General features: G+C 39.5%; 1 protein-coding gene across 3 annotated transcripts in view; it reads left to right on the plus strand.

Annotated features, from left to right (window-relative positions):
* amot (angiomotin) overlaps nt 1–13,523 on the plus strand; it is a 71,347-nt gene that overhangs the window by 37,123 nt on the left and 20,701 nt on the right. For all 3 annotated transcript variants that reach the window (XM_072270871.1, XM_072270872.1, XM_072270873.1), the window contains exons 3-5: nt 234–534; nt 3,355–3,499; nt 10,372–10,464. In XM_072270871.1, coding sequence (XP_072126972.1) covers nt 234–534; nt 3,355–3,499; nt 10,372–10,464 — 539 coding nt within the window. The remainder of the gene's footprint in view (nt 1–233; nt 535–3,354; nt 3,500–10,371; nt 10,465–13,523) is intronic.

The raw sequence follows: 13,523 nt of genomic DNA on the forward strand, positions 1-13,523 counted from the left end.
GAGGTAAGAGGGGAACCAGAAAGGGAGAATGGAAGAAGATGGAAGGGGGAAGAGGGGGAAATTATTGAAAGAGAAATCATTTTTCATGCTGTATGAAATATGCTCCTCCAACCTGAAAGTGTCCTCATTGTGGTAGTAGAGGAGGCCATGTAATTTGATAAAACCTGTGGGACCACTATGTGTACACTCTTTATATCTGATATTAATATTATGCATATTTATTCTATTAACAGGCAAAACCAAGAGGGACAGATACTTCAGCAACTGCAATTACAGCAGCGAAGCTATCAGCACAGCCCGTCATCATCTCAGACCTCCATGGGATCTGTATCAGTAATGCAGCCCCCAGCCTCACCAATGTGTATCCAGCCTCAACAAGGCCCCCCTGCAAACCACTTGCACCAACAGTTTCAGGGCGACCCTTTGGCTATTGTCTTGCGAGCTCAGCAGATGGTGGAGATCTTATCAGAGGAAAACCGTGCTCTTCGCCAGGAGCTGGAGGGATACTACGACAAAGTGGCTAAATTGCAGAAGGTAAAGAGACTTTTTGGGCAACTTTTACGCAGCATGTAGTATAAGCAACATATCGATGAAAAGATCGTTCTTTGAGGAATTGATAGCTGGTAGGTTGCGAAATTGTTTTTTTTTGGGACCTCGTAAAAAGATAAAGCATACCAGGGTTACAAAATGAGGTACAGTATAGTACTCATCCATTGTATATATTGGAATCATGAAATTGCCTCTCAATTGGTTTAAATTTAATGTGGCTTGCTGAAATGCTACAAGAAGTGGAAATCTAGTAAAGAGCTTTCGGCAAATGAGTTAGAGACACATCATTAAGAGTAAGGCAGCAATGTCTGATGTGATGTGAAAATGCTTGTGAAGAGTTTAAATCCTGTTCATTGACATCTTCATTCTGATAGGCATATCAAAATACATGACATGTCACTAATCTAATGGGCAACATGGTTTTGTTTGTAGGTGTGGAGTTTGCAGTAGGTTCTGATTGTTTTCTATTACTAAATTCATTGCATTAAAATGACTAGTTCTTCCAAAATCAATTTGTTAAAGGTACCCCTACTGTTATTTCTTTTTATCCATTTATTCTGGCTGCTCAACCATCAGACTTGGTTAAGCCTTTTTTTAAAATCAGATGTTCAAAACAAGATAATTAGAGATGATAACAACAGAACTTTTCTTATTACCAATATGGAATCCACACAAAGATGTACCACATTTGCTTGTGTCTCGGGTGCAGAGTGATGGTAATTGTAAACTTAGTCTTGGGTTCAAAGTTCAAAGTAAATTTTATTATCAATGTTGATATGTCATCTTGAACAACCCTGAGATTCATTTTCTTGTGAGCCTACTCCACAAATCTATAGAATAGTAACTATAACAGGATCAATGGCAGAGTGCAGAAGACAACAAACTGTGCAAATGCAGGTATAAATAAATAGCAATAAATAACAAGAAGGTGAAGAGTCCTTGAAAGTGAGTCCATTGGTTGTGGGTGCATTTCAGTGATGGGACAAGTGAAGTTATCCAGTTTGGTTCGAGAGCCTGATGGTTGAGGAGTAGTAACTGTTCTAGAACCTGGTAGTGTGAGTCCTGAGGATCTTGTACCTTCTACCTGATGGCAGCAGCAAGAAGAGTGCATGACCTGGGTCGTGGGAATCCCTGATGATGTATTCTGTGAGTGTGTGTGTGGGATTCTGGTTAAACAGCTAAGTCTGCATGAACATCAGAATTCAGTATCTATTTATCTGTTTAGCTAAGACCAGATACAGAATGTTAGTAATTGGTTTACAGAGTTATTGCAGATAAACCAAGTATCAGTTGAGCCTTCTGTCCTTTCAGCTTCAAATAAGAGATACTTGGCTGTCCTCATACACTCAGTTACCATGGTAATGTAAGCTCATAATGCTGGATGTGCATTGGCCCTAGAGTTAGTAGTTACCTCCCCTCATCCCTTTTCTCTCTCAAAAGAGTAGTAATTATTAATTGGTTGCTCAGTAGTTGGTAAGGACAAGTGAGTTCTTGTGCGATCCTTATGCAACTGTAAGAAGGATTGTACTGCATTATTGATCACAATGGAAGCATATCAGATCTGTCAGAAGTTAGTGTTTTCTGTGATGCCTGCTGACCATTTGTTCAGTGTGGTACTGAGCTGTGCATTAAGGTGTACAAAGGTAATGAATCAGATGTTTTTACTTACATCTAGTTATAGGGGACAAACGTTTGAAGAGCTTTGGGAGAGCTGACTAGAGCAGGAGTGCTCTGTGTGAATTTTGAGACTTGAACTGGAGGTATGGTGAACATAAATGCAGAATAAGTATTTGGACTCCAACCATAAGAACTAAATTAGATTTCTCAACTGTGATGTATGTAGCAAGAGGTCCTGATGGAAAAACAGATTAACCAAGATTAGGGCAAATTATTGACAGCTTACTTTACCTTTTTCATTTGTATTTGCAGTTGATCTCTGAGCTTCTGATTGGTATGTATGGGTGCTTGAAAAAAGTAGGAGGTAGTAACAAAACAAGTTAGAGGATGCTCTAATACCTTGAATTTATTCCTGTTTTTTTCTAATTCTATCTGCAATAGAATTTACCCACTTGATTGCTTCGGAGCTGGGGGGTTATCCTGGTCAGCTATCAGCCAGAGGTCATAAGGGGTGCCACGTTAGCATAGGGGTTAGCCCAATGCTACCACAGCTTGGGGCGTTCCGGAGTTCAGTTCAGGTGCCGTTTTGTAAGGTGTCTCTGTACGTCCTCCCCGTGGGATGCATGTTTTTTCCCTGGTGCTCCAGCTCCTTCCCGGTGTCCAGAGCTGTTCCAGGTAGGTAAATCGTCCCGTGACTAGGTCAGGGTTAATTGGGTTTGTCGGGGGTGGGGTTTGCTGGGGTGACGTGGCTCGAAGGGCCTATTCCGTGCTGTATCACAAAAGTAAAAATAAATAAAATAAGCTTAAGTCAGTAAGTGCAGCTGCGCTGGTGCCACTCATCCGCCTAAGCACCCTGTTCCTAAAGTGCACAAATTTGCAATAGGAGTAAAGTTCTGTGGTATCTGCTTCATTTTCTTGATTGCTATAGCATTGACTGGCCTGCCCATTGATTTACAAATGTTTCCTTGTGAGTACATTTCAAATCCTCTAACATGGTGACAGCTACCTGTGGGGGGAGGACCAGCACTGATATGGTAATTGAATATATTAATGGAATAATTCATAGGCGTGTAAATGGAGCTGCACTAAGTTTTTGGTTCTGACTGCATGCTCTGAATGTTCATGACAAATGCTGTGGGTCAGGCAGTGGTGGAGCTGCTGCTTAGAAACGTTTTCCCCTTGTTGCAGCTGGAAATGGAAATCGAGCGAGTGTCAGAGGCTTATGAGAACCTGGTCAAGTCATCTTCCAAGAAAGAAAGCTTGGAGAAAGCTATGCGTAACAAGCTAGAAGGGGAAATCCGGAGACTTCATGATTTCAATCGAGATCTAAGAGGTAAGGCGAGTTTTGGTACTTCAGTAAGATCAGACTAAATGGAAAAAGAAGTTAGTTCTGCATTTAATGGTTTCTAAAGCAGCGTATGTTACCACTTATTGATTCTAATTGCATCAAATAATATTGATCTTTTCAGCCCATTTCCAGGAAAGAAAACAGAAATACGATTTGGCCCTCTGCTTCTGGCAGTTCTGATACACTGATCAAGTTTTTTTTCTCTACTTTCTTTTGCTCAAGTGAGGAAGTGTCCTTGTCTTTTTGGTGATATAGCTAAACTTGTCTTCTGCTGAGAAATGGGACACTTGTCGCTGAACTGTAAAGTAATGCATGAAAAGGCAGGGAATGTTAAAGAAGGGTTTGGAAAAAAAGACTTTTCAGGTTTGTGAATGGGTGCTAGTGACTTGGCATATCAGCACCTAGGACACACTGGAGGATGTCACAGATGGATTGAAGAGGTAATAAGGAAGGTTAACATTATTTTTACATTAATTATTAGATCACATAGCATTTTGCATTGTGTGGCAAATGTTACTTTATAACAATGTGTATTAATCTGAAGGATAAATATCTGAAAAGAGTATAAATGGATGTTGGGAAGTGAATAATATTGTAGCCTGAACATCACAGGTCTCAGGAGCTGTTGTGAAATGGTCATTGTAGTTTTGAAACTGCAGGAATGTGTCACCGTTGCCATCATGCTGGCAGAGAAGTTCACTGTTGCAATTCATGAGTTTTAATCTCAGTCCTTTCAGTGGTTGGATAATTGCATTCAATGTAAACAGCACACAATGCTATTTGGACGAGGGCATGTCGGGCAAAATGGAAGGGGTTGAGGAAGTGAGTAAGTCCTTCAATAATGATTATCTTAAAGCAAATAAATGAAGTGCTGTATCAGCTGATCTTCAATTTTAGGATCACGGAGAGCCGACTGTGTGCATTATTTCCCATAATAGACTTTCTTCTTCGGATACCTGTTGGTTGGTCCACAACTGGATAGTCACGATACATGGTTCATTCATTTCTGATTCCGCCATTCCTTTGGTGTCAGTCTTTGGACTTCCAACACAGGAAAGCGATCTCTCTGCTGAGTATTACATTGCTTCATTTTCCTCTCTCTTATGCCAACACTATACTTCCTCTTGTACTCAAAAAAGTTTTCAAAGTAGGACAAGGTACCAGACCAGTGGCCTGTAAGTTTAATGAAACTGTTAGGGAATTGTTCTACACACAATGCTCGGCTCAAAAGCAATAACTCCAGGTAGAGTAGGTGAAATATTTATCTGTAGGGATGTTTTTAACAATAAAAATACCCAGTGCTGTAATGCTCATTGATACTTGTTGCTGCCCCGTTTTCCTCCTTCACTTCTAATGACTTCATTTTCCCCCTCTGCACCTGCCTTGGTCCTGTGTGCATTTTGCTCTTTCCAAAGTGTGTGTTTTCTTCTAGCCTTGGTCTGCTGAGCTTTCTCTACTACTTCTGTCGTTTCCTTTACTCTCAACAGTAACAGACTGTATTTGTTGAGGCACTTCACAAAGGTGGAAACTGATCCCAAGTAGAATTAGACGAATTAGAAGTTACCAAAAGCATAGTCAAAGAGGTGAGTTTGTACAGATTTCAAAAGTTGCAAAGGAAGCTAGCATGACTTGGGTGTAATATTCCCATAAGCTTTGATAAAATGGGAAGGAAGATAACAGAGAACTCCAGCTTCTGAGCAGTGGAAAGGGTAGGGCAGAGGGGTATCGAAGATGCTCTTTCTGACAATTAGAAAGTTGCTAAGAATCGTGGTAAATAAAAATAAAAAACATATGGTCTTCATTATGAATGACTATTCTCATTCAGTTTCCCCTTTCTGTTTTCTGCATTGTCATTGTAATCTTCGGAATAAATTGAACCATTATTACATTTTAGCTTTTAAAGTGTAATATTTGTATTAACAACATAGTGTTATTCTTTAAAGTTAGTGCTTTGTTATGCCATGTTCACTCTTATGGATGGATAGACTTTGTAGAGTTCTGATTATTTCTTAAATAGTACCATACAAATATTGCACCATGAATCTGAGCCAGGAATTACAAAGCTGAACATATTGCAGAGTAGGTGATGTGATAAAGTGTGCAGGGAAAAACATGGAGTCATATTGGGGAATAAGAAGAGGATTTCAGATAAGTTTTTGGAACGGGTATTTGGTAATGTAGGTAAGTAAAAATGTACCAATTCTCCTGTAACCTCATATAAATGATCTTGGTTAACCACTACTAGCATTATTGCAAAACAATATAACATTAGATTATTATTTGGTACATAATAGTGTGACAACAAATCAAAGCTGAAAATGGATTTATGAAAGGGTTATTGTATTAGTCATTATCAGTGTGTGTGTGTGTATATGTATATAAAGTATGTTTTATTTCTATATCTATCCTATAAAGAGTATTCACACCCCCTCCCCCACCTTGGAAGTTTTAATGTTTTATTGTTTTACAACATTGAATCACTGTGGATTTAATTTGGCTTTTTTGACACTGATCAACAGAGAAAGACCCTTTTGTGTCACAGTGAAAACAGATCTCCACAAAGTGATTTTAAAAAACGGGAACCGATATAAAGAATTAATGATTAATACAAAATGATGTTTCCAAGTCTCATTTTAAGTTAGATCCTACTAGAAGCAACAAGTAATGCTGAAGGCGGATAAATTACACTTAGTTATTTATTGCCTGTGCCACCTGTAACTCTTTGCTTGACTTTAGATTATAACCTACTTTCACATACAGTGCCGTGAAAAAGTATTCAGCCCCCACAACTACTTTCACATTTTACTGTCTCATTTTCTAAATTAAAAATATATTGGAGTATTTTTTTTGAGCTAACTACAAAACATTTGGCATCATGTCATATGAAAAGAAAAAAATCCAAAACCTGTCAACAATTTACTAAAAACTAAAAACCAAAATTGTGAAGCTGAAAAAGTATTCATCTCCTTTGTAATTACTAATTTTTGTCAGGTACAGTGCTATATATTACCTTAGCAACTTGCTCAATTTGTTGCTGGTAGATTTTCAATAGAGCAATCCAAAATAAAGACAAAAGTGCATTCAAAGTAAGTCAGGGAAATAACAATAGAGAAGCACAAATCTGGAGACCACCTCAAAGGCACTCAACATAGCTTGGAGTTCAGTGCAATCCATTGTGAAACCACAATCACATTGTCTAGTTCAGGCTGCCCTTCTAAACTTAGTCACTGGAGAATAATGGCACTTGTAAGAAAGACCTGTGATGCCAACAGTCACTGCGAGTGAGCTGCAACTGAAAATGAAGTTCATAGCTCCACAATCTCCAAGGTCTTGCACAAAATGGGTATTGATAGAAGAATGGCAAAAAAGAAGCCTTGGCTTTTTTTTAAAAAAAAGCATATCCTTGCCCGTAAGCACTTTGCAAAGTGTCACTTAGAAGATACTGTAAAGATATGGAAGAAGGTTTTGTGGTCAAATGAGACTGGTGGAACTTTTTGGCCTCTACACTGATTGGTATGTGTGGCATAAATCTAATGCTGCATATCATCCAGGTCAGGTCAGGTCAAGTCAAGTCACTTTTTATTGTCATTTCGACCACAACTGCTGGTACAGTACACAGTAAAAATGAGACAGCGTTTTTCAGGACCATGGTGCTACATGAAAAATACAAAAACTACACTGAACTACGTAAAACAACACAAAAACTACACTAGACTACAGACCTACCCAAAACTGCATAAAGTGCACAAAACAGTGCAGGCATTACAATAAGTAATAAACAAGACAATATGCACAGTAGAGGGCAGTAGTTTGGTGTCAGTCCAGGTTCTGGGTATTGAGGAGTCTGATGACTTGAGGGAAGAAACTGTTACATAGTCTGGTCGTGAGAGCCCGAATACTTAAGTGCCTTTTGCCCGATGGCAGGAGGGAGAAGAGTTTGTATGAGGGGTGCGTGGGGTCCTTCATAATGCTGTTTGCTTTACGGATGCAGCGTGTGGTGTAAATGTCTGTAATGACGGGAAGAGAGACCCCAGTGATCTTCTCAGCTGACCTCACTATCCGCTGCAGGGTCTTACGGTCCAAGATGGTGCAATTTCCGAACCAGGCAGTGATGCAGCTGCTCAGGATGCTCTCAATACAACCTCTGTAGAATGTGGTGAGGTTGGGGGTGGGAGATGGACTTTTCTCGGCCTTCGCAGAAAGTAGAGATGCTGCTGGGCTTTGTTTGCTATGGAGCTGGTGTTGAGGGACCAGGTGAGATTCTCCGCCAGGTGAACACCAAGAAATTTGTTGCTCTTAATGATCTTTACGGGGTCGTCGATGTTCAGCAGAGAGTGGTCGTTCCGTGTCCTCCTGAAGTCAACAACCATCTCTTTTGTTTTGTTCATATTCAGAGACAGGTTGTTGGCTCTGCACCAATCCGTTAGCCACTGCACCTCATCTCTGTATGCTGACTCATCGTTCTTGTTGATGAGACCCACCACGGTCGTGTCATCGGCGAACTTGATGATGTGATTCAAGCAGTGTGTTGCAGCACAGTCGTGGGTCAGCAGAGTGAACAGCAGTGGACTGAGCACACAGCCCTGGGGGGGCCCCCTGTGCTCAGTGTGATGGTGTTGGAGATGCTGCTTCCAATCCGGACTGACTGAGACCATCCCTGCTATAAAGTATGATGGAGGTAACATCGTGCTATGGGGATGCTTTTCAGCAGTCAGGACTGGAAGATGAATGCTGCTAAGAATAGAGATCGTGGATAAAAACCTGCTAGCCTCTGCCAGAAAGCTCAAAGTTTGTCTTTCAGCAGGACGACAACCCAAAGCATACTGCCAGAGCAACCATGGAGTGGCTTCAAGTGAAGAAAATTGCTGTCCTTGAGTGGCCCAGTCAGAGACCTGAACTTAACCCGATTGAGCATTTCTGGTAAGACCACAAGATGGTCCACAGCCATTCCCCAACTAACCTGGTGCAGCTTGAGCAATTTTGCAAGGAGGACTGGGCAAATCTTGCTCCATCACAATGTGCAAAGCTAATAGAGAATTAGCCAAAAAGATTACTGGCTGTAATTGCTGTGAGAGGTGCTCCAACTAAGTACTGATGAATACTTTTGAATTGCTGACATTTCCATTTTCCAAGCTTTACAATTTCCCCTCTTCTGGGCTCTACTTTGACAAAAGGAGAAAATGATTTACAAATACAAATTCTCAAGTTAAGTGATCAAAATCCCTGGTTTTGTACTCATTTTTGTGATCAAAGGGTGAGGGCTGAATAGTTTTATATGTCACTGTATACAAGTATTAATATGCAACTTAACACTTGCCATTCATTGATTACATATCATGCTTCAGTTGTCATTTGAGTGTTTCATGTTTGGAGATGTTTTAATTGGCAGCCGTTGATCTAGTGGTTCATCAGTGAAGGGGCTGTCCTAATGGTTCAGTTATAGGACAATACCTTTCAAAGTGCATTTGCTGTAGATGCTGTTGTAGAAACTCTACAATACCATAGATAGTACAGTGGTTGATTGAATAGTTAATCGTAGTTGGATTTGTGTATAATCTGATGCAAAAGCAGTTTGTAAAACTGTTGCTGGCAGTCCACTATAAACTCCGAAGAACCCTCAATGGGAGTGATTGCAGAGCTGGCTCGAGGGGCTGAGTGGCCTACTCTTGCTAATTCATGCTTGCTAATATGTTGTATGGAATTGTTGCTGTTGATGGATGTTGCTTCCACTTCTGTTAGTCGTACTTTGTTTATATTTCTGTTATTTCAGATGACAATCTCTGGATCGTATAAAGCCAATATAACTATTATTAGTATGAAAAATCAGCAACATGCATGTCGTGTTCTTTCTGTTGATGATAGTGGATGTTGATCAGCAGGCCATCAATGCAATTACTTTAGATCTTTTGTTTTAATCAGGTTTGTTCTAATCATTGCAGAAGAAAATAAAGATTTTGAGGAAACAATAGACCCCAACAGAGATGCATTGTAAATAATAGTTTAAAAATATCAGTTAAGGACATTATTAAGTCTCCTTATTTGTTTGACTTCAAGATTTTGATAAACCTTGGAACAGTAATTTGTAAATGAACATTTCCGTGGTTTGGCAAATTTTGACCATGGCTACCACCAGTCGAATGAAGGACGTAGAAGAATACTTTTTCTGTGCATTTTTGCAATCAGAATTGTTTTCAGCTGACAGAGATTACTGGGCCAATGGTCTCCTGCGCTTACCTTCTGTGGTGTAAAATTTTGTTGTACGTATGCAAGAGTTCAGTAGCAAATTTACCTTTGTTTCTCCTGAGGTCAGACACACCAGAAGTTTAAAATCTTGATGTCAGTTCAGTTGATTCAAACTGTGCGATGTACTGGTAAAGTCATCACCATAAGGTCTGATTGTTACTTTGGTTTGTTATCATTGGCAAACTAAACAATTGAACAAGTTCTCAACTATGTGAAAAGCTGGTTTTGATGACAACTGATATAAACCAGGCTTGCCACTGGAAGTTGAGGTAGGTCATAAATTGTGACTCAAGTGCATTTATGTGCTCTTTGCCATTCTTATGGACTATTAAGGACAGCCAGAAACACTCCTGGTTTGGACTGGCCTTTCTCAAAACTGGTGTAGATGCAGACAAATGATTGTAAATTATAAAATAAACTAATGTATAGTGCGATTATAAATAGGTCTGTATCTGTAGCACGGGCACCAGATGCTGGTTTTGTTGGAACTGCTTCAGAAATATAGTTCTGTAACATTTGCTTGGTGTAATGTGACACTTATCTGTTATACAGTTCTTAACATCCACTTCCTCGAGACTTAGCTGTTTCCTTGTCTTGTGTTCTGTGAATCGTAGATCGTCTGGAAACTGCTAACAAACAGCTTGCTGTTAAGGAATGTGAAGGTTCCGAAGACAACCGTAAGGCCATTGCTCAGCTTATTGGGCAGAGTAAGTAAGCGTTTCTTGTTTGAACTCTACGAAACAATTAATTCAGTAACCAAGGCTAGTGCTAAAATCTAGGAACTAATCCACAATCATTTAGCCACTGAAAGGATTCTATAGCAACTGTGAAGTTTTGAGGTGGGTGTTGTCATAGTAAAGCTGTGTACATATGGTAAAGCCTACTGTTGTTATAAGATTACCCTTTGATCCCACTTTTTGGGACACCTGTCCTGATCCAAAATGCAACCAAGACTTTCCTTGGCTACTGACACACTTGCTTGCCAAATTGGATATATTGACATTCAGTGCAATAGCTAATAATACTTAATTTTCCAAGCTCTGTTTCTTGACTAGCACAGACATTTTTGTAAGAACCCAAGAAGCAATGGTACCAGTAGGCCTTAAATTTACTGCTATACCAAGAAATAGACATTCTGGTCTTTGGCCTTAGCTTCCCCTTTCCTGTCTTTTACGGAAGGGATTTTAGGAAAGTTCCTTTATGTTTGAATTCCTTAAATCTCTGGTTGGTTGTTCTTAAACTATGAGGTTGGGTTTTGGGCTTCTGTTATTTTAAAAAAAAAGGATAAAATTTTTAAAAAAAGGATAAAATATCAACTGCTGCCATTGTCTAATAAAAGCAGCCTCTAGGCAATGTCAGTGTCTGATCAAGGTTATGACTCTTGTTGGTATTTTGACATTTTATCCTCTGTGGGTGTAACCATATGATCATGGTTTATATTGAAGTTGCATCCATATTTGCCTGCTGTTGTGTATGGCTATTAGTGGCTTCTATATTGGGTTGTTATTAATTGCACCTATAGCTATTGGTTATGTTGATTCAATTTTCTGCTCCTCAAATTTACTAAAATGGCAACTAAGAAATTCCAGGTATTTTGTCGGCTGATTCTGGAACCATGGACCCTGTCGGAGATGCCTGTCATATTTTGAGGAAGCTAATAATAATCCAGCAACAATGGCACTTCTGTTTTGTAGGTCATCACTTGGTCATCACACAGTGCACAACTATGTGAAATTTTCATGCTGTGCCCAGTTGAACTACAGAAAAATTAAACCTTCTATTCTTCCACTTAGGATTATGTCGGAGCATTCTGTATCATTGAAATGCTGTCATTGGTCTTTGAATTATTTGAGCTTGTGAATTCAATTATTTTAAAACAAACTGCAGTGGAACAAGTTTGTCTTCTGTTAGTAGAGCATTTTGTTTATTACTAGACTTAATATTAAAAGTAACTTCAACATGTTCTCACAAATAAGTTCCTGACATTTACTCCTACACTACTTTTGTGATATTTCTAAATGTATTTTAAAGATATTCTAATCATCATAATTTATAACATATTTGGCATTATCTACTTCATTATGTATATGGACTATATACTTCAGTGAAGCATTTCTCCTATCTCTGCAACAATATCTAAATTACATTTTCACTACTTTGAGAATTTGCACATCTTTATGCTTTTTTAGTTCCCAACTGGTTCTACAGAGATGTACACATTGGTAGATTAAGTCACTACCTTAAATTGGGTGGTGGGAAATTAATGGGCACGTGGAAGAGGGTGAATTACAGGGAAATGGGAGGGGGCATTAGATTGATGTGAATGTACTGAGAGCTGGCATGGAATCAGTGGGGTTAATGGCATGTTTACACATTTTAATGGAATATGGCGGGGTGAACACCTTTGGTATTTTTGCAAAAAAAAACTAGCGTTTTTATAGTGTATAGGTAATTGTGTACTTTTAACAGGGTTAACTTTTAAATCAGAGTAATAGTCCCAAGTGAGGCTGAGTTTCCACACTCCATTCTGGTCAACATGTCATCAAGGCATTCCACAGCAATGTGGCTTACAAGCTTAATCTTTGATTCTCCAAATATTTTGCACTTCATTTCCAAGAACACCGTATCTGGTATGTGCAGAGAGCTTTGATGTCAGGCACTCTCTTCTTTCAAAGTCTCAAAGTACTTTCATTATCAAAGTATGTACACAACCCTGAGATTCCTACTCCCGCACGCAGCCATGAAGCAAAGAAACACCATAAACCTGTTAAAAGAACACACATGCCCAAAGTGTGAAAAAAGAGCAAATCGCACAAGGGGCAAGAAGTGAACAAATAACTCACTGAATATTAAATATCAAACTATGAAATGGACTGGGAGCCACAGCCACCAAGTCACTTAAGTTTAGCACTGCGCGGTGACTGTAAGTTACAGCCACAGAAGCAGTTTCGGGCCAGTTGCAGAGGCCCCCACTACCGAGTCCACAGCCACAAACTGTTCACTGAGGTCTTAAGACATCAAACTGCAGAGTCCACCCCACCCAAAAAAAAGTCTCGCAGCCACGGTCAAACCATGATCAAGTCATGCAGTGGGGGGGTCCAAGAATCCTGCACCTTCCTCTGACGGCATTAAGAGGGACACCAAATGGAAGCAGACGGAACTGAACACCCACATGCCTTCTGCTCTTGTCCTTATCAAGTCCTGATGCATTGATCGTCGAGGAGTAGTGAAGCCAACTATAGGCTCACATTCCGCCATTAGGAAACAATACTCTGCTGCAAACTTCGCCAAAACCCCCAGTAGATACCAAAAGTGCCAGATTGCGTGGTTGGCTCAAAATTACATCATCAAACTGGAAATTACAGGCTGTACTTGATTGCAGTTCAGAAGAAGGAACATATTTAAAAGTGGTAGCTTTGTGAGCTGTCTGCAGCCATCTTGTTTCTTTGCTAAAAATGTCCTGAATTTTGGCTTGTCTAAGTGTTATCCAGGCACCTATGCTGGTAACGTATCTACAATGAAGCAGGGAGGTGGCAAGATCAGAATTATTGAAGGCCAGAGAATATTGGAATCTTTGAATTTTTATGTTCTTTCTCAAAATAGAATTTTGATTTTTCTAATTAAGTCAAAAGACGAGTGTTTATAAAATGGAAAAAAAATAATTATGGTGTTGTGAAATATCTGTGTCTCCTGGGTCAATCTGAAGTGAATCCTGCACATAGAATTAAAATTTCCTTTTCTCTTGCTTGTCCCAATAAATGATGGG

The sequence above is a fragment of the Mobula birostris genome, chromosome 10, assembly GCF_030028105.1.
Source record: "Mobula birostris isolate sMobBir1 chromosome 10, sMobBir1.hap1, whole genome shotgun sequence".
In the NCBI taxonomy this organism is placed as follows: domain Eukaryota; kingdom Metazoa; phylum Chordata; class Chondrichthyes; order Myliobatiformes; family Myliobatidae; genus Mobula; species Mobula birostris.